At 38.5% G+C, this 27,115-nt stretch overlaps 1 protein-coding gene and 1 long non-coding RNA gene across 2 annotated transcripts; both read right to left on the bottom strand.

Moving 5' to 3' along the window:
* Window positions 1-315: 315 nt before the first annotated feature.
* Window positions 316-8,243, bottom strand: LOC145807982 (uncharacterized). Its single transcript, XR_014351433.1, has 2 exons — window positions 8,185-8,243; window positions 316-550 (listed from the first exon to the last, which is right to left on the bottom strand). It is a non-coding gene; the product is annotated as an uncharacterized LOC145807982 (long non-coding RNA).
* An 8,376-nt stretch (window positions 8,244-16,619) lies between these two features.
* LOC145807308 (uncharacterized) lies at window positions 16,620-21,433 on the bottom strand. Its single transcript, XM_082905279.1, has 6 exons — window positions 21,053-21,433; window positions 20,412-20,643; window positions 19,816-20,327; window positions 17,013-17,171; window positions 16,726-16,890; window positions 16,620-16,655 (listed from the first exon to the last, which is right to left on the bottom strand). The coding sequence occupies exons 1-6, from the start codon at window positions 21,431-21,433 to the stop codon at window positions 16,620-16,622; spliced, it is 1,485 nt and encodes a 494-aa protein (XP_082761405.1).
* Window positions 21,434-27,115: the final 5,682 nt, after the last annotated feature.

Consider the following 27,115-nt stretch of genomic DNA (forward strand, 5'->3'; position numbering starts at 1 on the left):
AATGTCCTTGAAGCGTTTCAACTTCTCTTGTTAAGTTCATTCCATGACAAAAGGAAGTGGTGGTCCATTTGCATTACTTTCATTGATTTTTGGTCCAAAATGACATTCGAGATCATCAAGCGATCATATTGCTCATTGATGGTTTTGGAATCAATTCCAACCTTCTCTTGAGGTTTTCCTATGACAGAGAAGGAAGTAAGGACAAATAGAGCTTGAAAATGTTCTATTTGCATTTGTCACGACCCAAAATAGGGGCTAATCGGAATCGCGTGTGGCCAGCGCCTCGTCTCGCACCCTAGGCCTACTACTAACTAGTTTAGAGAACAAATAAATAAATCATCGCAAATACTAGGTGATTACATTTAACTAGAGCGTTGCTATATAAGTCATACAAGTCATAAAGGAAAGTTAAGTTACAACAATAACTTGGCCCTATGCCAACAAAAGAGGTAATACATGACTTATATAAAACTATAGGTCTAGAATCCATCCCAAGCCATGAGACACCACAAAAATAGGCTTTTGGTTATCCACTAAGCATTCTCCTTACCTGAAATGGGTTAGTAACACACCCGTGAGTTATAAAGCTTGTGAGAACATATTTACACAATTTACAAGTTTGCCACGGTTCAAACATAAATATTCCAAGTTTCAAGCATGACGGTTCAAACATAAATATTCCAAGTTTCAAGCATGACTGTTCATGTTCAAAAGCCCAATGGCTGAAAAGACAAAATAAATGCTCTTTTATATATATATATATATATATATCAAAATATACATACATATGTCCATTCAACTAGATATGTTGCCAGAGAAGTAGGGAGCTACCCATACTAATATTAAGTGGTCATGATCATGCCAAGGGACGATGGTCGCATTCCAACAACCACCCTTTTGACGCCTCACTCGTTGGTATCTTTAATTTCCCTCAACGTCCGGGATGTTCCGTTCGAATGTACGTTATTACATTTGCAAGAGTTTTATAACAATGTCTTAACCATGGCTTCATAAAAACAATATGTATATAAGCAATACGTGTGAGTCGTCTTATCCCGTTAGCTCATGTTTTCTAAAACATAGCATGATTTTCAAAATGTATTCAAGGTGCTTTTCCAATCATAGGCATACTTGCTAAAGTTCAAAATCATATGTTTATTCAGTTATTCATAAATCAATGCAATCTCATACTCCAAAATAATTCATCAATCAAAGCATGTCATTATATTCAAATACATGTAAAAAGTGTAAGCATGAACTCACCTAAATGTACACGAAGTTTGGTAAAATCAACCGGAACCGAGATCTAAACACAACGTATGAAAAACTTGTAAGTATTAATAATACATGTAACCATAATAATAATGCGGAATTAAACTTAATAGAATCTTGAATTCAATACAACTCAAGAATAAAACGAACATACCTTTGTCAGCCATTGAATTAGAGAAGTTGAGAAAATACCCCTAATAGTTGAACCTTTAATTCTTGACTCACCTTCTTCTCTCTGTCTCTCACTTCATTAGGATGACTATAAAACTTAGAGTAATGGAATACTATCAAAAGAAGGGGAGTCACCCATCCTTATATAGAGGAGAGAAGAGGGCCAGATAAACTCTATCAGAAAAATTCCTAATCCATCAAGGTTTCCTTCTTATCTTAGAAGAGTGATTATATTAAAATTCTAATTACTGAACTTTATATATAATATTGGCTTTATCTAATTGTAGAGTCCAAATAAAATAAAACATGTAAAAATATGTAGGCTATTGGGTCACACTAGAAAATAAATCTGACATTCTCCCACTTGGCCCATTAAGCTGATTATGATGCAATTATGAGTTTTTCCAAAAATATGCAACTTATAAAAATTTTGACTCATTGGATTCCACACTAAAAACTTTGACACGTGATTTTAAAAAATAGCCAACAAGTTCAGATATATTAGGAACTATAATACTGTGATTACTTCAGATCACCAATGTGAGTCATAGCGGTTATATAACATTTATGTCATATTTCCTTCTATGCACTATACCATCGATAACCTTCACCAACCCAGTCCATTATCAGGATATATAATTATTTTCCTGAAAGGCCCCTGTAATTTGTCTTGTTAAGACATTTCCTGTTTATCAATATTCAATTTAATGTGTACACACACTTTTAGAACAGGAAAAACAGAAACAAAATTATTATTGTGCAAATAGTGTCAAATAAAAAATAAGCACTCGCGATTAACCATACACATCAAGGGTTGCTTAAAAGACCCATTCTGATAACATGCTCTTTTTATGTCTTTGGTGGCAATCCCTTTGTGAATGGATCAACAATCATAAGAGATGTGCTTAAGTTTTCAATTAACACTTGTTGTTTCTGGATTCTTTCTCTAACGACTATGTACTTTACTTCCATGTGTTTGGAACCACTAGAGTACTTTCCATTCTTAGAGAAGAAAACTGTTATGGTATTGTCACAATATATCTTCAGCGGCCTGACAATTGAGTCAACAACACCAAGTCCTGAGATGAAATTTCGCAACCATAAAGCTTGATTTGTAGTCTCAAAGCATATGGAATGTCCTTCATTTGTTTTCTTTTCAAGTCATTTCTTGGACACTGTTTTTCACTTAATTTATCACCCTTCATGATGGGTGCATCACCGGCTGAACAAAACTGCATATTGAATCTCTCCAAAACACGATCAATATATCCTTTCTGTGATAGTCCTAGCAATCATCGAGATCGATCCCTAAAGATCTCTATGCCAAAAACATAGTTTGCCTCACCCATATCGACCATTTTAAAGTTTTTGGAGAGATATTCCTTTGTTTTCATGCAATAAGCCAAGGTCATTACTAGCTAACAAAATGTCATCCACATATAGCACCAAAATAATGAACTTGCTCCCACTAACCTTCAGATATATGCACTGATCAACTACATTTTCCTTAAATTTGAAAAAGATAATGGTATCATTAAACCTTAAATACCATTGCTTTGAAGCTTGTTTAAGGCCGTATATGGATTTCTTTAATTTGCAAGCTAAATGTTTTTTACCTTTCTTTGCAAATCCTTCTGGTTGCTCCATATAAATTTCTTCATCCAAATTCCCATTTAGAAAAATAGTTTTCACATCTATTTGATGCAACTCTAAGTCATAATGAGCTACCAATGCTAGGATGATTCTAAGCAAGGCCTTCTTAGATACTGAAGAGAAGGTTTCTGTATAGTCTATGCCTTCTTTTTGAGTAAAACCCTTGGCAACAAATCTGGTTTTAAATCGTTCGATATTGCCTTTTGCGTCACGCTTGGTCTTGAAGACCCATTTACACCCGACCTTTTTGCACTTATTAAGCAATTCGACGAGATCCCAAACACTATTCTATTCCATGGATTTTAACTCTTCATTTATAGCATTGACCCATTTAGAAGAATCATCACTATTCATGGCTTGTGAAAATGAGACTGGATCTTTGTTAATCCCAATATCAAAATCAGATTCCTGTAGATACACCATGTAATCATCTGGAATGGCAAGCTTTCTTTCCCTCTAAGATCTTCTCAGAACTGCCGGTTGTGGTGGTTCTACAATATTTTCAATGGTGGTATCTTCATGAAGTGGTGAAACATGAAGTGGTGAAGGATTTTCATTATGTTGTTCGTTTCCCTCAGCTTGTGGAATAGTCTGAGGAACAATAATTTTTCGATAAGGGTCAAATGTTGGCACATCTACCCTAATTTCCTCGAAATTCACCACTCGTGTTTTCTCACTCCCACTAATTTCACCATTCTCTAAGAATCTAGCATTACCAGTCTCCACTATGCTCGTACTGTGATAAAATTTGTACCCTTTAGACTTGTCTGGATAACCAATGAAATATCCAGATATTGTTCTTGAGTCCAACTTTTTCTCTTGTGGGTTGAAGATTCTTGCCTCTGCTGGACAACCCCAAATATGTAAGTGTCTCAAACTAGGTTTCCTACCAGTCTACAACTCAAAAGGAGTTATTGGGACTGCCTTACTAGGAACCCTATTTAAGATATACATTGCAGTCTTTAAAGCTTCACCCCACATTGAAATAGGTACAGTTAACTAACTTAACATACTCCTAACCATATCTTTAAGTGTATGTTCAGCAACTCCATTTTGCTGTGGCGTACCAGGCATTGTATATTGAGCACAAATGCCTTTCTTTTCTAAGAATTTGGCAAATGGGCCAGGATTTTGGCCTAACTCATCATATTTACCATAATATTCACCACCCCTGTCTAATCTCACTATTTTAACCTTTCTATCTAATTGTCTCTCGACTTCAGTTATGTACACCTCAAGGATGTCAACAGCCTGAGACTTTTCATGAATTAGATACACATATCCATAACGTGAGAAGTCATCTATAAATGTGATAAAATATTTTTCACCACTAAGACATAGGATGTTGAGTGGCCCGCAAATATCTGTATGAATTATCTCAAGAAGCTCATTACTTCTTGTGGCACCTTTCTTGGTGTGTTTGGTTTGCTTTCCTTTAATGCAATTCACACATATCTGAAAATCAGTGAAGTCTAGGTTTTCCAAAATCCCATTCTTCACCAATTTTTCAATTTTATTTCTAGAGATATGCCCCAACCGTCTATGCCACAAGATTGAGGATTTTTCATTAATTAGACCACGTCTTAAACCAGTATTCGAATGCAGAGTTACTAATGATTGTGCAAACTCATGATTTAAGGTAATTTTATATAAACCATCACATAAATTACCAGAACCAATCACTTTTGAATTAAACATTAAATTGAGTTTTCCACAATCAAATAAAACTGAATATCCAACACGATCTAATTTGGATAATGAAACAAAATTCCTAGAAATTGAAGGAACATAAAAAGTGTCTTCTAGATCCATCTAATGACCTGTCTCTAAGATCAGTCAATAGGTTCCTACAGCTACGACTTCAGCTTTGAGACGGTTCCCCATATTGACAAATTTTTCACTTTCCTTCGGTTTCCTGGTTAAGAGATATCCCTGCATGTCATTTGTAATGTGGATCGTGGCCCCAGAGTCAATCCACCAAGTATTAGAAGATACTTCAGCAAGATTTGATTCATAGCAAACAAAAGAAAATTTCTTACATTTCTTTTCGAACCAAGCCTTTCGCTTGCTGCAGTCTTTCTTCACATGTCCTTTCTTGCCACAAAAGTAGCACTTGACAGTGAAACCATTCTGAGCCTGATTTTCTTCCCCAGGTTCATTCTTTTTCTTTGGTGGATTTTTCTTTGATTTTACAAACTTACCCATCTTTTTCTTTATAGCTCCATGAGTTACAGCCAATGCAGTTTGGCGTCCTTCCTTCCTCAACCTCACTTCCTCCTGAACACACATATTAGTCAGCTCATTCAAACTTCACTTATCTTTATTGGTGTTATAGTGAATTTTGAATGTACCGAACTGTGATGGAAGTGAGTTGAGAATAAACTAGACGAGGAAAGTTTCATCAACCTGCATCTCTAAAGTTTTAAGTTTTACAACTTTGTCGCCATATTGAGGATGTGATCCTAAACTCCTCGGTGGCCATTATATTTCACTGTTGTTAATTCAGCCATAATAGTGCTAGCAAGTGGTTTGTCGATCTTCAACAGCCTTTAACCAAATTTTACTTTAAGCATTAGGGTAACGCTACTAAAGAGTCTTTTGGTCAATAACCAAGTAAGATCCCAGGAAGGTCGGAGGAGTCAATATAGCCTCCCTTCTAAATCCAACCACCTTAGATAGCAAGCTATCTTTTTGATAGATCTTAAGAGGTATTAACACAAGATCTCATAAGTAACACGGAAAAAGGCATAAACAATATACATATTAAAGCTTTGAGAATTATGATGAACTATTGATATCACATAAGTCTTTCCTTTGGGCAAAACTTAGGTATATCTATTGTCCACTCGTCAATAATCACTTATGTAGGTCTAAAGTAATTTATGCAATTTTTTCAACTAGTCATGTTACCTTTGGATATTCAATTCTAATCTGTCAAATTACATAAGTTACATTATCCTACCCAGTTTATAACTATTTGAAAGTGACTCTCCTTTGGGCTAGTCTCAATCTCCTAATTATAACTGTAATTGAGAATATTATCGACCTTAATGTTACCCTTTTAACAATTCTTTTATATAGTTCTATATTCATAAATTTTACAAATCTAGGCCACTTTGGCAGCTACTAAATTAGTAAACCCTATGAATACGAAACTAACCAACAATATTCTCTATTCATTAATTTTGAGTTATTTAATTATCCTTAATTCAATCACAATTTTAATGAAATCACAATTTTATGATTTCTAAAATTTCTTTTATGTGATTGCAATTACCAATATAATAATAACAATAACTCTGGACGAACATAAATATTTATATATCAAAATCATGTAATATAACAATCATGAATATCTCATATAATGGTTAATAAGAATTACACCTAATATGAATTAACCACTTTAATATTTAATATTCAATGTCATAAAATTATGTCATGATATCAAATTTAAATCATGAAAATATATAAATATCAACAATAAGTGCATATAATCAAATGAGGTAAAATCATAATTCTTTAATAGACCGAATGATTCAACAAATTATAAAATTGCTTTTAATCTATGCACTTTATCATAACGGTAAGCAATACGTGCAATTTAATATCATATTATGATGATTATAAAAATTATTATCACTAAAATTGATATTAAATCAAAACATGCATATGAACAGCATATAGAATTACATAAAAGCCTGCACTTAACAAATCACAAAACAAAGTGAGTGGACTGTGCTCTTATTTAGGTTAGGACCTAACAGATCATGTTGTCTTGTGAGTGAGGGAGTCTATGATGTGCATACTTAGTGGAGTGCACATCACATGCCGACAGAGTTCAAACCTTATAAACAAAAGTATATTTTTTGTGAATAATTATAATTATAATATAATAACAATATTCATAAATATATTATTATTCCAAGGTGTATTGATTCACAAACTAAAGCTCTGATACCACATGTAAGTATTAATAATACATGTAACCATAATAATAATGCGGAATTAAACTTAACAGGATCTTGAATTCAATACAACTCAAGAATAAAACGAACATACCTTTGTCAGCTATTGAATTAGAGAAGTTGAGAAAATACCCCTAATAGTTGAACCTTTAATTCTTGGCTCACCTTCTTCTCTCTGTCTCTCACTTCATTAGGATGACTATAAAACTTAGAGTGATGGAATACTATCAAAAGAAGGGGAGTCATCCATCCTTATATAGAGGAGAGAAGAGGGCCAGATAAACTCTATCAGAAGAATTCCTAATCCATCAAGGTTTCCTTCTTATCTTAGAAGAGTGATTATATTAAAATTCTAATTACTGAACTTTATATATAATATTGGCTTTATCTAATTGTGGAGTCCAAATAAAATAAAACATGTAAAAATATGTAGGCTATTTGACCACACTAGAAAATAAATCCAACAAAACTACATTATAGTAGGTCTAGGAATTAATTCTAAGCATGAAATAAATATTCAAACCATAATCCAAAAGTGTACAATTTAAAAGGGGTCCTTCTCTTATGGTCCAGAAATTCTTAGTTTGTAGCACTTTAGATCAGAGGCTAAAATCCTGATGAAAACACTTTAAAATATTCTGAAATTTTACAAGGTTATCAATCAAGATGTTATGAAACTTTTTCATGGGGACTCGTCTCCCAAAAATGCTCATAAACAGGGTAAAATGGCAGTAAAACAAAGCTGGTCCAGATCCATTGCAGTTTCTAAAACATCATTTCCACAACAATCTAGCCGTTGGATCGAGTTGAAACAAATTGGGTTGGAAAGATAGCACTCTAATTTAACTCCGGTACAAAAATAAACCGTTAAAGTGGCATAACTATTTTTTGACAAATTTTCAAAGTAGACTGTCTATTCAGGAAAAAAAAACTGTTTGTTGGGTAAAATCCTTGTTTTGAGCTTTAGCCTCATGGTTCATTGCAACATGATATCAATAGGAGGAAATAAAGTCTAAATCTGTATTTTAAGATTTAGATTCATGGTTCATTGTAACATGAAATCAAAGGAAAGAAATGAAGGCTTTAACTTATGGAATTGAAGTAGATATAGAGAGGAATTTACCTAGACTTGAAGCTTGAAGAACAAAGATGAAAGTGTTTGATTTTCTCTCTTAAATCTACAAATTTTCAGCAAGAAGATGAAGTTTCTGCACATATAGGATATACATAGGAAGAAAGGGGTAGGTAGGATCAATGGCTAGGATTGAATGGTGAAGTATGTGGTAAAAAAGGGAGTGGGATGGATATATCTTTCACCTCACCAAGAAATTACAGCCATGGTGGCTGATTTTACCACCACAAATTGCACTGCTCTGATAAAACGCAATGCGCGGACATTCGGGCTGTCCAAAAATCGATTCAAGAAAAATTTCATTTAATCACTGTTGACTAATTTTGACATTCTGAGTTCGATGGTGTGATCCGTTTTGCCTAAAGAAAAAAAATATATACATCTTTACGAGTTTCATTTTTTGACACACTCGAAGAGGATTATCAATTATTGTTCTGTTATAGGTCCGCCCCGGATGGCGAAGTATAGATAATATTTATTAACATGACATTGATGAACTTATTAAATATGAGATGTGACCTCCGTTCATTGACGGTGTCAAACAAATGGCGAAAAGTTGGGTCGGGCCTTCACAGCATGGATTTCACCTTAGAGCACAAAAACAGAGTTTGCACCAAATTAATGCACGACCGGCCGTCTGTAGGCCCAACCGACCATCAGTAATGCACGGTCGACCCTTGGTGTGTGGCCAGCAGTGCAGTTTTGCAGAAACAGAGGCAGTGGCTGAAGGTGAAATAGAGGCAGTCTAGGGCAAACAGGGCAGCTTTCAGGCGATGCACATGTAACCTCCATCCATCTTCCTTAATATCCATATCAAATGCGTTGTTATTTAATTGTTTCATTAACATAGCAAATTGTGTTGTAATATTTAATTAGTCTAATTAGTTGTAGCTAATTAGTTGATGTTGTAATGTTTAATTAGCTTAGCCTAGTTAATTCATTAATTAACTTAGATAGTTAGTTAATTACTCATTTTGAGTTTTGTAATAATTAGCTTAGCTAGTTAGCCTATTCATTCGGACCCTCCTTCGCGAGGGCATAATGTTGTAATAAGTGTGCGTGCATGTGTGTATGTTTTCCAACCCCACGTATTTTTCCTTTTTATTTAATCGTTTTTGATGGTTAGATTAGGGACACGTTTCAATTAGCATACTTTATGTTTGCATCCATTCATTCATATTGCATGCACTGAGACTCGGCGCATCATTCAAACTGCATTATCATGTCAATAATTCTTTGAATACGTGTTTAACCGCATGTTATTTAATTGAATCATATGCCATATTAGTAGCCGAGCCTATTAATTGCATTCTTTGCATGCGTTGCATTAGTTATTTAACATAGTTAGGAATCATGCATATTTTTCTAACTCATATCTTATTAGCTGGGAGTACTAGGTAAGTTTTTAGTACTTTAACATATTTGCATGAGTTTGAATGTTGCCATGTCTAGCATGCTTATCATGAGTCTAAATGCTTACTTGTTAAACTACTTGAATGCCTGTAGATGAAGGCTTGTTGCTTGAATTGGACCGATTCAACGAATGTATGTTTTATGCCCACTTTGTTGAGTGGCAAATCATGTTTTAAGCTCACTATGTTTGGTGGCAAATCCGCAAACTTTAAGCCCACTTAAGGTGGCAAATTCAAACCATTTTCGCAAACAAACATGAGTTGAATTGTTTCAAATTGAGCAAACTAGTCTATACTTGCTTGTGTGCATCACATAGTAATGCTAGCTTAATAACCGGAATAGGAACACATAATGTTGATAAAATCATATCATGATTAGTAAAGGCCGATCTTTGATCGGGCCAGTGGAGGTGCTCAATTCATGACCTTCTCCTCTCGTACCCAAGTTCCCGATCCGAGGCAACTTTGGTGATAATGGACATGTGGCTTTTGGCACGAGTCATGGGTTTCTTAAATTTTTCCAAAATAAAATATTTAGGTGGCGACTATGTATCTAGCAAAGCAGTCTAATTTTGGCATTTTCGATTCAAAATCTATTTTTCAAAACGATTTGTCGGATTTGGACTCTTTGGTGTTTATCAATTTCACATTGCACTTGTGAGATTAGATTCAAAACCACGGGAGTCCGAACTGTAGGGCTTTCTTTTCAAACTTCCAAAAGGGGGCTCGAAAAAGCTGAGCTACAGCCTTTCGTGGATATCACGATTGGCCAATACAATAAAACTCCAGATTCGAAGCCCTATTCGTGGATGTCACGTTTGGACCAGATAAGCCTCCAAATTCAGAGCCCCATTCATGGATGTCACGTTTGGGCTGTATAAGCCTCCGAATTCGGAGCGCCCTTCGTAGATATCACAATTGGCCAATACAATAAGACTCTGAATTTGGAGCCCCATTCGTAAATGTCACGTTTGGGCCGAATAAGCCTCCGAATTCAGAGTGCCCTTCGTGGATATCACGATTGGCCAACACAATAAGACTTTGAATTCGGAGCCCCATTCGTGGATGTCACATTTGGGACAGATAAGCCCCCATTCATAGACGTCACGTTTGGGCCAAATAAGCCTCTGAATTCTGAGTGCCCTTTATGGATATCACGATTGACCAACATAATAAGACTCCGAATTCGGAGCCCCATTCGTGGATGTCACGATTGGGCCGAATAAGCCTCCAAATTCGGAGCGCCCTTCATGGATATCACAATTGGCCAACATAATAAGATTTCGAATTCGGAGCGTCCTTCGTGGATATCACGATTGCCCAACACAATAAGACTCTGAATTCAAAGCCCCATTCGTAGAGTCACATTTGGGCCGAATAAGCTTTCGAATTCGGAGCGCCCTTCATGGATACCATGATTGGCCAACCCAATAAGACTTTGAATTCGGAGCCTCATTCGTGGATGTCACGTTTAGGCCGAATAAGCCTTCGAATTTGGAGCGCCCTTTATGGATATCACTTTTGGGAAAAATAGATCTTCGAATTCGGAGCGCCCTTCGTGGTATATAACCACGAACGCCCGAGTAATCCTCCGAATTCGGAAGGACCAAATTTGGCAATAGAATGGCATGGATCAATGTATAATTGTCACAAGTAGATACAAACATTAATCGAAACAATACAGCAAATATTTATTTCATTAAATAAACACAAATACATGGCTTTTGACGAATTCAAAAGTACAACAATATGTATTGATATCTAAGTCTATTCGACACCCTCTTCATCGTCGATTTTCTCGGCGTCGTAAGCTTCGAAAGGAAATTTGTAATTCTGATATAGAGGCGATGTCGAATCGATACCCGTGACCTGCAAAGCCTTAATCCATCCATGTTTAAATCTACGATTTTCGCATCGATAGAAATCCTCAGCTAATTTTTCCTTCGTCTTTTGAATACCAATTTTTCGGCCGTCATAAAAACCTTGTTCGTAGGCCTTCGTTTTTATTGCTTCTCTTTCGAACATGCTTACCGTATCTCGGTCAGTAATCGCATGCTTCAGAAGACGCCGGTTTACGCTTTTCGCCACGCTCGGGTTCATTTGACTCGCTGATGGCGTTTCGAAAGCCTTAGCTTTTTTCAACTTATTCTCAGCTTTCTCTGCACGATGTTCCAAGCTCTGAATGCGGCCATCTTTCTGTTTTATCTCTCTTCACGGAGACGCATGCCAATTTCGTAAGAGGTTGTTACAATCCTGACCTATGATTAATGTTAATCCATGATTTAATATGCCTAATAAGTTCTTGAGATCAAAACTTGAATTAAATTGTATGTGTGTTACCGTATTTGAGTTTATATCTGTTTAACGTGGAATGATCTGTTCACGTTTCTGATCTGTTCTACAAATTGGAGGCCTTATCGGCATCCTATCATGAAATTGACTCAAGTTATGTGTTATTTAGAATTTTTAGAATATTATGATAGGTTTGGTTAAAATTCAATTCGGAACCAAATAATTAGACTAATTTAATGCGAAATGATTGCCTTTAACCTCAATTGAACATGTGTCCGTAAGTGGGCCATATACTTTATCCCATTAGATCATTTTTATATCATCAACTCATGCTCCTAAGATACACAAACGTGAGAGAGAAGTGAGAGACTAAGAAAAGGTTTGGGATTAAGTGAGAAAGGGGAAAACTTGCAAGAAATTGTTGTGTGATTGAAGAGAATTTAAGAGTTTCAACTTCAACACTTAGGAACTCAAGTCTCTAGGTAAGAATTTTATCCTTAAGCCTTGAAATCTAGACTATAATGCATGAACACAAGAGAATTATGTTAAATAATGCAAGAATTGAGCTAGAAATGAAGAGTATTGAGCCATACCATGCATGTATGCATATTTTTTTCACATTTTGAGTTTAATTTCCAAGAATTCCCTCATGCATGTCTTGAATTCACCTTAATTATGGGAAATCATCAAGTTTCATTTTGTTTTGTAGCATTTGATCATGTTTTGAGAAGCTTAAGTTCAAAGAAATTCATGGGTGTCATGTTCATGGAACATTCATAAATTTTAAGTTGAATTTTTGCACAATTGGCAAGCTATTGGGCCATAATTTCTTGAAATGATCCTTAATTCATGATGTTTTATGAGTTTCTGAGTGTTTTCTCAAGTTTTGGTTCAGAAAAATTGAGTTTTGATTCTTTAAGATTGAGTTTTGAACTTTGGGAGCAAATCTAGAAATTCCAAAATTTACACCCTCTACTCGACCGACCACTTTTGTTTTTGCACCTCCGCTTGAGCGACCAGAAGTCCGCTCAAGCGTGACATGCATGCTCCCAAAAGTTCATGTGTTTTTGCAAATCGCTAAATTGACAAAAGTCATGCTCGAGCAAGGGTCTGAGTTTCACGCTCGAGCGAGGATCAAGCGTCCGTCGAGATGAAAATCAAGCAACCAGTACTTTTTCAAAGTTTGTAGACCACTCGAGCGAAGAAAGTTGCGCTCGAGCGAACCCTCATATCTTGCATATCCGCTCGAGCGAGAAAAGCCATGCTCGAGCGTGGACCCTGTTTTCAGCAAGTTTTGAAAAATATTTTCAAGTACATTTTTGCATCCTCATTCTATCCTAGGCATTCCTAGGCCAAGATTAAGACACCATATTAAGGATAAAGGCTAGAAACACACTAAGAACAAATGAAATAAATTATGTAAAATCCAAGCGTGTATTTCAATGTATGTATCTATCATGTTATGTAGGTCACGCGTCTCAAGTTAAGTGAATTGGCCACCCTACCCATCTATTTGGAGCCACCAGTTATCTGTGAGTAATAACTTTGTAAAGTTATGTTCAATTATAAGTATTTTCATAATCATATAAGATGATCTATTTCTGAAATATTATTTTCTGTATGAATGAATGGTTGTCTAATATTTCTGAAATGTATTCGTGGCATTCTTAGTTTCAGATGACATCTGTTATCTGTTCTGTTACGTCCCAATTATGGGTCAATTATACGTCTCATGAGTCAACTGTTATGGATCCTTCTATATATGTCCCTTTATAGGTCAACTGTACGTCTCATGAGCCAACTATTATGGATCCTTCTGTATACGTCGCTTTATGGGTCAACTGTACGTCTCATGAGCCAACTGTACTGTCTCCATGCACGTGAGTCAACTGTATGCCTTTATGGCCGTCCCTTTAAGGGTCAACTATTTCTGCTAGTGCTAATAAATGTACCACGTATGATTAACTGCAAATTCTGATTATTAATATGAATCTGAATCTGTATCTATTATGAACTATGATTTCTGAACATGATTATGAATCCATTTCTAATGACTACTGAATTCAGTTTTCTATAACTGTCTTGGACAACATTCATTAAACCCCTTTACTCTGTTATTACTCACTAGGCTCCAACTCACTATTTATATTATATATGTAAGTGGGAAGGCACGTGACCAAGCCTAGAGTTGATGGCCTAAGATTCTGTTATGTTAGCCAACTACCATGCCTCCTGAGGAGGTTCCGCTTGAGAGGATCACGTCAAGGCTTTAGTTGAGTTTGTTCTGTATATCTGTACTTGGGCTAAGCTCCCCTCAACTCTATCTGTGTAATTGGGTGACGTAAGACTAATGTATTTTTGACGTCACATCTGTATACATATATATATATGTTTGTTTTGTAAATTTTCTGTCCCATGTAGGTCTGCACAACTCTATGGACTATGTAAATTTGTATATTTGCTTCTGCAACCCCTATTATATGTTATTCTATTCTAAGGCCTTTGGTAATCTAAGGATTACTGGCCGGTTACGATGCTAAACCCATATGGGCGGATTTGGGTCGTGACAGGGGTGTATAGGCCCTTTACTACTCCATGGATGCCCTCTCGAAAAATTTCGTCATCGGGCCGACTGTCCATTGATTGTTGGACTTCAGGCAAAAAAATTTGTCGAGCAAACTTGACTACCACATTTGGATCGCGGATAATCGAATCCGCTTCAGTCATCGGTTTATTCCCAACAAAAACCGAAAAACTCAATGGATGTGGTGGCCTACTAGTTTCATTTCGCAAACGGTGGGAGCTCCCTCGCTGCTGCCTCTCCTTCCTGGGTGACTTCTCTACCCCGCTCCCTCTTAGAGACCTACTTCGACAACGGGGGAGAGCGATACCTCTCACGCTCCTCCGACGTCCTGTTTCCCATTCGCACAGGTTCGCTACCTCCTTGATTTATTTCTAAGTCCAGTTCTGCTAGTGTCCTGCCCTCCTCTCTACTGTTGAAGAATATTCTTCTTGACATCCAAATTTCCTCAATTCGACACCACGCTCTTTTCCCTCTTGCAGATTGTCGAATTTGAGCACCATATATTTATAGACAGCACAGAACCTAAGCGCGTCTAGCCTCCACCCTGCTTATTAATTATGGGTGCAACGTTTCCAAAGCAGTCGCTTCAATGCATTTCATCGAATAATTATGATGCCCCACCCAATTCATGAACTACACATATTCGGCGGTTTTGTTCATTAATCAGCTGGGGCAATGGCAGATACATTAATCTATTCGGCCTACTTGCAATGCATTGCGCAGACAAATTATTGTGCCCCACCCAATCCATGAACTACACATATTCGACGGTTTTGTTCATTAATCAGCTAGGGCAATGACAGATACATTAATCTATTCGGCCTACTTGCAATGCATTGCGCAGACAAATTATTGTGCCCCACCTAATCCATGAACTACACATATTCGGCGGTTTTGTTCATTAATCAGCTGAGGCAAGGGCAGATACATTAATCTAGTCATCCTACTTGCAATGCATTGTGCAAACAAATTATTGTGCCTCACCCAATCCATGCACTACACATATTTGGCGATTTTGTTCATTAATCAGCTGGGGCAAAGGCATATACATTAATCTATTCGGCCGACTTGTAATGCATTATGCAGACAATATACAGTAATATATTTAGCCTTTATTTATAAATATACTAACTTCAATACCCCTTCTGATTGGCAGATTTTATTCAATGTGATGTTGCAAGCTGTATGTTTTATTCGGCTCGTCAATGACGTTCAAATTGGCACAAGACATATGATTATTCGACTTTAGACCGACTTGTCCAAATGGGGCAAGGGCAAATATACCATTATACTCGGCATATGATGTTATAGCCGAATTATAATACATCACCCCACTTGGCCAGTTAAGTTTGGCATTAAGTCGACAGATTATGCTATAGCTGAATTTTACTACATTTCCTTGCACTGTTGGTCATTAATTTTATCGCCGAATTACGTTACATCACCCTACTTAGCTATTAATTAGCATATGCAGAAGACAGACAAAAAGGCGATTTTCATTAATAAATTGAGTACAAACAATCATCATTTTACACATAAAAATTGCCTTATATTTGACTTCTAAACAAAATAAATAAGCAAAAATCTACAAAAACTATGTACAGAAAATACCAAACAAAAAGAAAAATTACACTGACACTACTCAGTCTTCAGGGTCAGACTCCAACGACTCAACCTCTGGCTGCTCATATGTAATTGGCTGCTCCAATGTCACATTAGCGGTAGCCAAGGCTTTGAGCCAGCTGTGTTTGAAGCCCCGATTTTCAAGCTTGGGTACTTCCTCCACATATTTTTCCAAGGTCGCTTTTTCCGGCTCCGAACGCCTTGGAGATCTCAGAGTTGGCGATTTCTTTTGCCTTCTTTGATTCTTCCAAATTAGCCTCCAGTTTGGCAATCACCTCCTTGGCCAACTTGAGCGCATCATCACTCGCGTTCGCCCTCTCTTCGACGGCCAGCCTGAGTTGATCAAAGCATTTGGCCTTCTCTTCCTCGACACTAACCCTCGCTCGTTCTTCCACTGCTTTTCTCACCTCGGATTCGGCTCTAAGAGGGGCTATCACCAATTCGGTTAACACCTCTTTAGCCTTGCCTTTTTAGTTTCAATCTCAGCTTTGAGCAAGCTGATTTGCTCGATAACGTCAAGTGACGGCGGCCGATTTCTGCCTGCTCGTCGCCTGAAACCAAAGATTAATAAGATAGCCTGCATAAAAAGGAACGAAATATTTTTTCAAGTTAGTTACGCACCAATATCGCCGATTGAGCAGCTGGTGCTATCGACACCACATTTGGCTCTGCACGGAACACTGCCTTGTCAATCGACAGAGAAATCGACGAGGCCATGCTTAAGGCCACGACAACATCCTTCAAAGCTGACGCATCAGTCGAAACTGACACGTTCTTTATTCTAGGCTGGATGATAAACGGCACCGTCAAATCTTGTGATTCTTCCATGCGTGGCCGTTTATTGACCAAGTCTCTAGAAAAATTGACTCTAATTTCAGCGGGCATTTTTCCCCCCTCTGTTCGGCCACCAGGTCATCTGATTGTCCAATGACCAGCTCGGCCGCAATAACTTGCTTCGTTTCCTCATCAAGAGCAGGAGAAGATTCAACCTTAACCGGAGCTGGTGGAGAAGATTCAGTCTGAACAGGTGGTGGTAGTGGGGGCTCAGATCTTGTGACACCCCGATTCTACACTATAGGTTGCAGTCAAGGGAAAGTCACTAGTGAGTTCTATGGTCAATAACCAAGTAAGATCCCAGATCGCCGGAGGAGTCAAATAGCCTCCCTTCTAAGTCCGGCTTTCTTAGGCAGCGCACTACCTTTTTGACAGATCTTACAAGGCATTGACACAAGGTCTTATAAGCAACGCTAAGGTTCATACATAGAATATAATTACATAACAACCACAATATACTTGATTAAAAAGATTGTTCCATTACATTACATCCCAAAAAGAAAGTTTTAAACTTCATATGAGTCTTACAAAATAACAAAAAGGAAATTTCTAGTATTCCTAAGATAGCCAAAAGTCTTCAAAGGTTTCCGGCTCGTCGTCTTCCGCTGTGAGTTCCGCTTTGTCACCTGGCATGATACGCCGTGAGCTTTGAATCCCCAGTAAATGCACACACACACCCCACCTCTTTTTCCCAGTCTAATACACAATCATAATTATGGCACCAGGTAGTAAAGCATGATAGATATATAAATGATTAAGTTAGATGTCAGTAAACTAGGAATCCCCCAAAGAGATTCCGTCCTCCCAACCACAAGAATTGGACGCAGATTATTCGGTATGCCCCCTCTTTTGCTGCTTTGTTGCAGAACTAACCTCGGATGCCTACCAACGGTTATATACCGCGTAGCGCCAACCGCAGGGCCTCAAAAGAGACGGTAAAAATTGGGCCTTGCCCGAATCCCTCCTTACACCAAACCACCTAGGGTCCGAATACAACCGCTCTGTTCAAGGGTTCCGAAAACCACTTGCGCAAGACTTTAACTTTTAAGTAGGGAACGCATCCCAACTTACCATATACCACATATTCTCATCTTTTCATTACTCAAATGTTCGAAAAACCCAATACCCACCCAATTAGGTTTCCCGTTGAATTAAGTGTTTTAAAACAAGGTTAGTTCAACATATAAAACATTAATATCCATATAAGCATGCATTCTTAAGACGAGAAAGGTAAATAACATAACCACAACACATATATTATCAGGTCAAGACATGATTATAAGCTACAACAATCTCATGAACTCAAAGGTACAAAACATCCATACCTAACAAAATTTCCAGATTTAGCATCGCATAAAGATTAAAATGAAAGAGCTATTTTAGATCCTTTATCGGGCTTGGCCTTCCTATGATTTGTAGAGGATTCAATCTAGTTTCTAGAACATTTTTCGAAATTGGGGTTGCTCTTCCAGATTCTAAGTTATTTAGAAAATATTTCAGCATTGTCCAGGGTCTGTCCAGAATCTGCCCAGATTTGTTGATTGTTACGAAAACTTGATTTTCTTGCAAACCGCTCAATTTTTTTCGATGAAACAAATTTTAGTTGAAAGCTAACTTCTAAAGGAAGGTTTTGACATAAAATGGAGGTTTAGAATATTTTTTTACATTTTTCTGGAATTTTCGAAGGTTGACTGCAAAAACAGGTTTTAACGTAGGATGCCCAAAACAATAAAATTTATAAAAAGAGGGTTCCACCATGGGAAAGTTTCATTTCTTTTGTTAAGAAAATATGCTAACTATCACATGTTTAACTCAGAAAATTTGTTTGAAAGAGTGCCCTTGAAAAGTTGAGAGATTTGTACAAAAAGAAGATGGTTTGTGCCAAAATGAGGAAAATACAAGAGAGATGGAAACAATACTCAAATCTTGGTATTTTTAACATAAGAACATGATAATAACAGATCTGAAACATCACTTAAAATCTTTAAAAGAACATGCATTAGAAAAGAAAATGAAGAGAAGGTTGTGTTGGTGGCTTACCTTTTAGCGTTGCACAAGAAACTCTCTTCTTCTTCCCTCTCCTCCTCTAGACTTCTCTTCCTTGCTCTCCTCCCTCTCTCTAACCAAAATGTGTGTGTGAGTGAGTGTGTTGTGTGTATGTTTGCAAGCTAGGGAGGGTGTGGTATATATAGGCAAATTTGGGGTAAAAGGACATAAAAGCCCTTTAGTTGGAATTGGATGGAAGGGTTAGGGTTTGATTGAATTCTAAGGGAATAAAAGGGGCTTAGGAGGTTTGTTCCATTGGTTAAGGCCACATCTAGTTGTAATAAAACTAATTCTTGGATTTTGCATCCTAGGTAGGTCACTAGGTTGTGTTTTTTCTTAGAACATCATGATGGTGGTTCTTGAAATGGGCTCCTCTCTTGGGGAAGTGTGAGAGGGTTATTATTTAAATCGTTTTAGGTTCTAGGCACACTCCTCTAGGTGTATATGTATATATATATAACAAGATTGATGGCACTTCAAGGTACAAGGTATAAATACTAGTTTGGGCAAGTTTTGAATTTAAAAAAAAAAAAAAAGTGAGGGCTTGGAGTAAATACATGTAACTTATGTAGAATTAAATTAGGTTAGGGATCCTAATCCGATTACGGAAATTCCTGTTTCGATAAAAAAAAAAGTAATGCTAACCAACAAGATTTGAATTAATTCAAGTAAACGAGGGGCTAAAAATAAATAAATAAATAAATATAATTCAACATTAGGGTCTTAAAAATAAATACATATTTCAGGGGCTTTACAACCTATCCCCCTTAAAACAATTTCGTCCCCGAAATTCAGCTACATACTGCCTTCGAAAAGCTCGGGGTAATTTGCCTTCACCCAATCCTGGCGCTCCCAAGTAGATTCTTCAATTCCTCGGTGACGCCATAGCACTTTCACCAAGTGAACCGTCTTGCCTCTGAGGTTCTTCTCTCGACTGTCCTGTATTGCTACCGGTCCTTCTTTAAATGTAACATCCTTGTCAAGGCTGATATCTTCCCATTTGAGGACGTGTGATGGGTCAGCGATGTATTTTCTCAACATAGATACATGGAAGACGCTGTGTATCCCTGCTAACTGCGGGGGTAGAGCTAGTCTATATGCTACTTCGCCCACTCTCTCCAATACCTCGAAAGGTCCAATATATCGTGGTGACAGCTTCCCTTTTCTCCCAAAATGTACGACTCCACGCTTGGGTTGCACCTTTAGGAACACGTGACTGCTTACTTCAAACATCAACGATCTCCTCCTCTTGTCTGCATAATTCTTCTGACGGTCCTGAGCAGTCTTCAACCGTTGTTGGATCAATTTGACCTTCTCAGTAGTTTCTAGGACAAGTTTGGGTCCTACCAGATTTGCGTCACCCACTTCCGTCTAACAAATCGGCGATCTACAAGGTCGTCCGTATAATGCTTCAAAGGGTGCCATACCGATGTTAGCTTGGAAGCTGTTGTTGTAGGCGAATTCAATTAGGGGTAGGTGTCGTTCCCAACTTCTTTGAAAATCCATTGCGCAAGCTCTTAGCATATCCTCGAGCGTCTGGATAGTGCGTTCAGATTGTCCGTCTGTCTGCGGGTGAAAAGCGGTGCTAAAACATAACTCCGTACTAAGAGCTTCCTGCAGGCTTCCCCAAAAATCGAGAGGTGAATCGTGGATCACGATCTGACACAATAGATACCGGAATTCCATATAGTCGAATAATTTCCCCAATGTAGAGTCTGCACATAGACTCTAAGGTGTCGGTCATCTTATAGGGTAAGAAATGTGCTGACTTGGTAAGACGGTCCACTATTACCCATATAGCGTCGCGCCCTCTAGGTGACTTAGGCAACCCTGTCACAAAATCCATCGTCACATAGTCCCACTTCCATTCGGCTATTGGTAGAGGTTGCAACATTCCTCCTGGTTTCTGATGTTCCGCTTTCACTTGTTGGTATGTCAAACATTTTGTTACAAATTTAGCCACTTCCTTCTTCATTCCCTTCTACCAATACTGCCTCTTCAAATCTTGGTACATTTTAGTCCCTCCTGGATGTACCGCAAATGCAGAATGATGACATTCTTTCAGTACCTTTTCTCTAAGTAACTCGTCACTTGGTATAAACAATCTACCCTGGTATCTTAAACTCCCATCAGGGTGATTTACCCAACCGAGCATGGGTTCTCCTGACTCTAAACGTCCTTTGATGTAGGCTACCTCTTGATCGTGCTTCTGGGCCTCCATGACCTCATTCATCAACTTAGGCATCACCTTCTGCGCACTAAGACATGCCTTTGTATCTTGAGATTCTACTTGGATCCTGAACTCACTGAGTGTCTTAACCATATCCCATTCCTTGACGGAGATCTTAGCCCTCATCTCTCTGCTCTTATGACTTAGAGCATCTGCTACTACATTGGCCTTACCAGGGTGATATGAGAGAGTGAACTGGAAATCCTCAAGATACTCCATCCATCGTCACTATCTCAAGTTAAGGTCCTTCTGTGTAAATAGATACTTCAAGCTCTTGTGATCTGTGAAAATCTCAAATTGTTCCCCGTACAGGTAATGTCGCCATTGCTTTAGGGAAAAAACCACGGCTGCTAACTCTAAGTCGTGGGTGGGGTAGTTGCGCTCATGAGGTTTCAACTGCCTGGATCCATATGCGACTACCTTTCCATTTTGCATGAGCACACAACCTAACCCTTCTTTAGACTCATCGCAATACACAGTATACCCCTCTTCTCGTTCTAGGATGGTCAAAATTGGCGCACTAGTTAACCTCTTCTTCAGCTCCTGGAAGGATTTTTCGCAAGCTTCGTCTCACTCATACTTTACTGCTTTTTGCGTCAAACGAGTCATGGGTTTAGCTAGTTTGGAGAAATCTTGGATGAACCTCTGGTAATAACCGGCCAATCCTAAGAAGCTACGGATATCTGACACGGTCTTTGGTTGCCTCCAATCCAATACTGCCTTCACCTTGGTCGAATCCACCGCAATCCCATTCTCTGATACCACATGCCCTAAGAACTTTACTTCATTCAACTAGAACTCGCATTTACTCGCCTTGGCATATAACTGATTATCCCTAAGAACTTGAAGGACAATCCTTAAATGTTGCTCATGCTCTTCTTCAGACCTTGAATATACCAAGATGTCATTAATGAATACTACTACAAACTGGTCAAGGTATGGTCTAAAGATCTTATTCATTAGGCTCATGAATACTGCTAGTGCATTGGTTAGTCCGAAGGGCATTACTACAAATTCATAGTGGCCATATCTAGTACGAAAGGCAGTCTTCGGTATATTCTCATTCTTGACTCGTAGTTGATGGTAACCTGACCTGAGATCGATCTTTGAATAGCACCTTGAGCCTCTAAGTTGGTCAAAAAGGTTATCAATCCTTGGGAGTGCGTATCGATTTTTAATCGTGACTCGATTAAGTTGACGATAATCGATGCATAGCCTCAACGACCCATCTTTCTTTTTAGCAAACAACACGGGTGCTCCCCATGGCGAAGTACTTGGCCTAACGAATCCTTTCTTGAGCAATTCCTGTAGTTGTGTCTTCAATTCTCGCAGTTCTGCTGGTGCCATGCGATACGGAGCCATGGATATTGGGGTAGTTCCAGGTTGTAGCTCGATGCCAAAGTCTACTTCCCGGGTTGGTGGCAATCCTGGTAATTCCATGGGAAACACATTTGCATAATCACACACTACGCGTGGAAGCTCTAACTCTCCTCGACTTTCTCATTTAGAATCAAACTTGCTATTCCACCCGCAAGTTGATTGCGCCACTGCGTTTGATGTTTTGTCGAAGCCATGGGGTCTTGTCTATCCCCCTTAAACTGGAAACGTATTCCATCTTGCGTGTGAGCTACCACTTTCCTCTGACAACAATCGATCACCGCTCGGTGGGTGGACAACCAATCCATACCCAAGATGATATCGAAGTCCGACATTTCCATGACACGCAGGTCGCAAGTTAAGCGTAGGTCCGACATTCCTATCTTACAGTCCTTACATATCAATCCTACCCGAATGCATCCTCCCATAGGTGACATTACACTTAGGGCAGTTTCTAAAGGTTCACATTCAAGTTCTAATGACTTAGCACAAGTAGAGGATATAAAAGAATGTGATGCACCTTGTAGACGTCCCCCGAACGCCCTGGAGAGAAACGAGGTCTCCCGTTCCGTTCAATATTGGGCTCACTACAGCTCAGGACTCTCAAATTGTCACGGTTCGTAATCTGAACCAAAGAGTCCAAATCCGGCAAATCGTTTTGAGAAAACAGATTTTGAAAGAAGTACCGAACATGGACTGCTTTGCTAGATACAAAGTCGCCACCTAAATATTTTATTTTGGGGAAATTTAGGAAACCCTGACTCGTTTGCCTAAGGCCATGTGTCCGTCATCACCAAAGTTACCTCGGCTCGGGAACTTGGGTACGATTGGGAAAGGTCACTTCGTGAGCACCCCCGCTCGCCCGATCAAAGATCGATCTCTACTAACCATGATATCTATTTTTGAAAACATTATGTGTTCTTATTCTGGTTATTAGCCTAGATTACTATGTGATGCGCACAGCATACAAGTATAGACTGGATCGCCTGAATTGGAACAAAACATTTCATGTTTATTTGTTTGAAAATGGTTTGATGGTGCTACCCGCAAGTAGGCTAAGACATGGATTTGCCACCCTCGGGTGGGCTTAGAAAAACATGATTTTGCCACTATCTAGTGGGCTTAAAACACACATTTGATGAATTGTTCCAATTCAAATAACCCAACCTTCACCCACAAGCATTCAGGCAGTTATATCACATAAGCATATAGCCCCATGGTAAGCATGCTATTCATGGCAGTCACTCACACGCATGCAAGGATGCTAAAGCATAAAACTCACCGAGTACTCCAAGCCAAAATAGAAGCTGATTAAAAATCCATGCATGATCCTAACTACACAGAAATGCCTAATGCAACACATGCAAAAATGCAACTATAGCAGGCTCGGCTATTTTAAACATGGCATATGAGATGCAACAGCTAACATGTATTCAACTTGGAATTGAAAATACAATGCAGTTAGTATGATGCGTCGAGCCCGGTGCATGCAATACAGATGAATGAATGCAAACATGCTATCATACTGTATGCTAATTGAAACATGCCCTAATCTAACCATCATAAGCGGGTAAATAAAAGGGAGAAAGACGTGGGGTTGGAAGACATACATCACACACACACACACTTATTACAGTTGTGCCCTCGCCCAGAGGGTCTGAATAAATAGTACAGTCCAAATAATACAGCCCAACTATGTACAAATCCCTAATTAATTTACAAATTAACTAAGAAAAATAATAAACTGGCATGCAAGCCAGGGACTGTCTTTGTAACAACCCTCATACTGTTTACTGATTAATGACTGACCGATTACCGATAATCACCGATTACTGTTAAACGAAACTGATAATGACTGATAACTGACTGATAATCGAACTGAATGAACTACTGAACTGACTGACTGAAATTGAAACTGAATTGACTGAGTATATGTTAGTTAATTGCATTCTATCTGTTTGATTGTCTGATTATCTGTTCATGTTTATATGTTTAAACTGCTAATTGAAGGCCATACCGACGGCCGAATCCGAAACCGATTAGTGTTCCGTGACCCTCATATTTAATGTGATTTTATGGTATAATTATCTGAAAATTGATTAGGTATGATTAAATTAGATTAAAATAAGCTAATTAAAGAGTTGGACTTAATTACCGTTTTGCCCTTGAGTGGGCCACTACCTCTATACCTTGAGCTCATTATACTTGAGCCAAGAACATTTCATCAGCCACTTCTCATTGTGCCTAGCCGACCTTAGAGAGAGAGAGACTTGAGGAGTTGATTTCATCTCAATTTTGCTTGTAGAATTGCTTGGTAATTGAAGAAATTGTTGAAGTGATTGCATATTTGAGCTCCCTTCTTGAACTACAAGACTAAAGGTAGCTCCATTGTCTTCTTGTCCATGTTTTGAGTTGATTGTTGCATGGTCCATGTTAGATTGTAGAGCTAAGTCATGATTTGGGTCATTAATGGTGAATTGAAGCTTAAGTGTTGCATGCATGTACATATATTGAAGTTTTGAGGTTGTGGTTCATCATACCTCACATGCATGTCCATCTTTTGGTCATACTCCATGAGTTCATCTTGTTTTTGAAGGCTTGAGCTCTCTTGAAACAGCATTAAAGCTTTGAAAATGATTTAAGATCATGCATGTCATGTTTGAAGATTGTTCTTGGAAAATGATTTGAAATTGGTTTGAAATTGGGTTTGAATTAAACACCCTTGGGCTTTGATTTCTCAAATTGAGCTTTGAATCATGTTACTCCATGTGTTTATAAGAGTTTTCCAGAAAATGAGCCCAAGAGGATCGGTTTTGATGCATTTAAACTTGAGTTTGAGCTTGGAGGTGCAATCTGGGTTTTCCAGATTTCGCACTTCCGCTCGAGCGGGGAAATTTACGCTCGAGCGTGGAATCCGAGCAACCAGCATCTCTCTGCACTGTTTTGCAGTCCGCTCGAGCGGAGGATTGGGCGCTCGAGCGGAGTCATGTCTCAAGCTCGAGCGGGCGTCGAGCGGAGATTTCACCCATCCAGTACTTTTACAGTACGCTCGAGCGGGAAAGTTTGCGCTCGAGCGTGTACCTTTGTTTGCCTGTACGCTCGAGCGGGGAAACCTGCGCTCGAGCGGGACTCTGTTTTTCTGAAAATCCTGAACATGCTTTTAAATGTACATCTTTGCATCCTCATCCCATTCTAGGCATTCTTAGGCCTAGTTTAAGGCATCTTGTTGAGGATATAGATGTAGAACACGCCGAGGCATTAGGGATTAAGTTATGATTTTTCCCAACTGTGTAGCTTAGTGTGTGTTCAACCTGTGAACTGTGTAGGGTTGGCAACTGGGGAGACACGCTCTAGCATACTGTAGCCCAGAACTCTGTGAGTAACGATTGTGTAAAGATATGTTCATAAATGAATATCTTCTGAACAAATAAACTGTACTGTTTTCTGAACTGATTACTGTTAACTGAATGAATGCATGTCCTTTATTTCTGAACTGTACTGTGGCATCCTTAGTACTTACTGTTTACTGTTACTGTTACTGCGACAGAATTCTCTGTCGGTTCCCTCGTGGAACCACTACTGTTTACTGACTGATGGCCATCATTACTGTTCGGTCTTTTAAGACCTACTGTTACTGTTATGCTAATGGATGTACCACATATGACTGTTTACTGTACTGAACAACTGAAATACTGATTGAATTGAACTGTTTTCATTACTGTAAGGACATTCATTCTAAACCTCTTTACGCATTATGTTATTCACTGGGCTTTAGCTCACTGCTCATATATATATGTAGGTGTACAGGCACCAGATCGGAGCTAGGAGCGTCAGGGTAACTCCAGTTTTGTCAAGCCAGCCTATGTGCCTCACTGCGAGGTTCCGAGTTGCCATGCTATGGCTTTGGGGTGTTTTGTTTGTTTACCCCCGTCTGTCTCCATACTGTTTGGACTACTGTACTGTTATCAAGGGATTAGGTCCCTGCACTGTGTGATTGTAAATTTTGTATAGACCGTACTGTTTTGTACAGACGGAATGTTTTCTGTATTATTATGTAGGGTTGAGTCCCTAGTTTGAATGGATGTGAATATTGTACATACTGTTCTGTACTGTTTATGTATAAATGTATGAAAAATCCTTTTGGCATACAGACTGTCACAGCTCATTGGACATTGTTTAATTACTGTATTGGCTTCCGCCAGGCCCTGTACTCTGTTTTACTGTATTACTGTTAAGCAGGCCTTCGGTAATCTCGGATTACTGGCCGGTTACGGTGCTAAACCCATAGGGCCGGGTTTGGGTCGTGACAGTCTTGACTCTTCTCCAGATGATGGATGATGCATGTCCGGGTCGCCTTTGCACGGAAATCCACTGTGATGCCCCAATTAGCCTCTGTTTTGCAATATTTTTTGGAAAGCGTGCCAAGCCCCGGAAGACTGCTGATTCTTGATTTGCTACAACAGAGAGCAGGAAAGGGGCATGGCAATGTATTTTCACACATGTATGCATGACTACTCTTCAGAG

This window comes from Camellia sinensis, chromosome 14, assembly GCF_055761805.1.
Source record: "Camellia sinensis isolate YWXY chromosome 14, ASM5576180v1, whole genome shotgun sequence".
Lineage (NCBI taxonomy): Eukaryota > Viridiplantae > Streptophyta > Magnoliopsida > Ericales > Theaceae > Camellia > Camellia sinensis.

Excerpts from the sequence above, each read along its gene's own strand:
- LOC145807308 (XM_082905279.1), bottom strand. The coding sequence starts at position 21,433 with ATGGAGTATCTTGAGGATTTCCAGTTCACTCTCTCATATCACCCTGGT. Across the intron at positions 20,328-20,411 it reads CAGCTTCCAAGCTAACATCG|GACCCAAACTTGTCCTAGAA; the intron begins GTATGGCACCCT and ends CAAATCTGGTAG. Across the intron at positions 16,891-17,012 it reads TTGGACAATCAGATGACCTG|CCTAGAATAAAGAACGTGTC; the intron begins GTGGCCGAACAG and ends TTTATCATCCAG.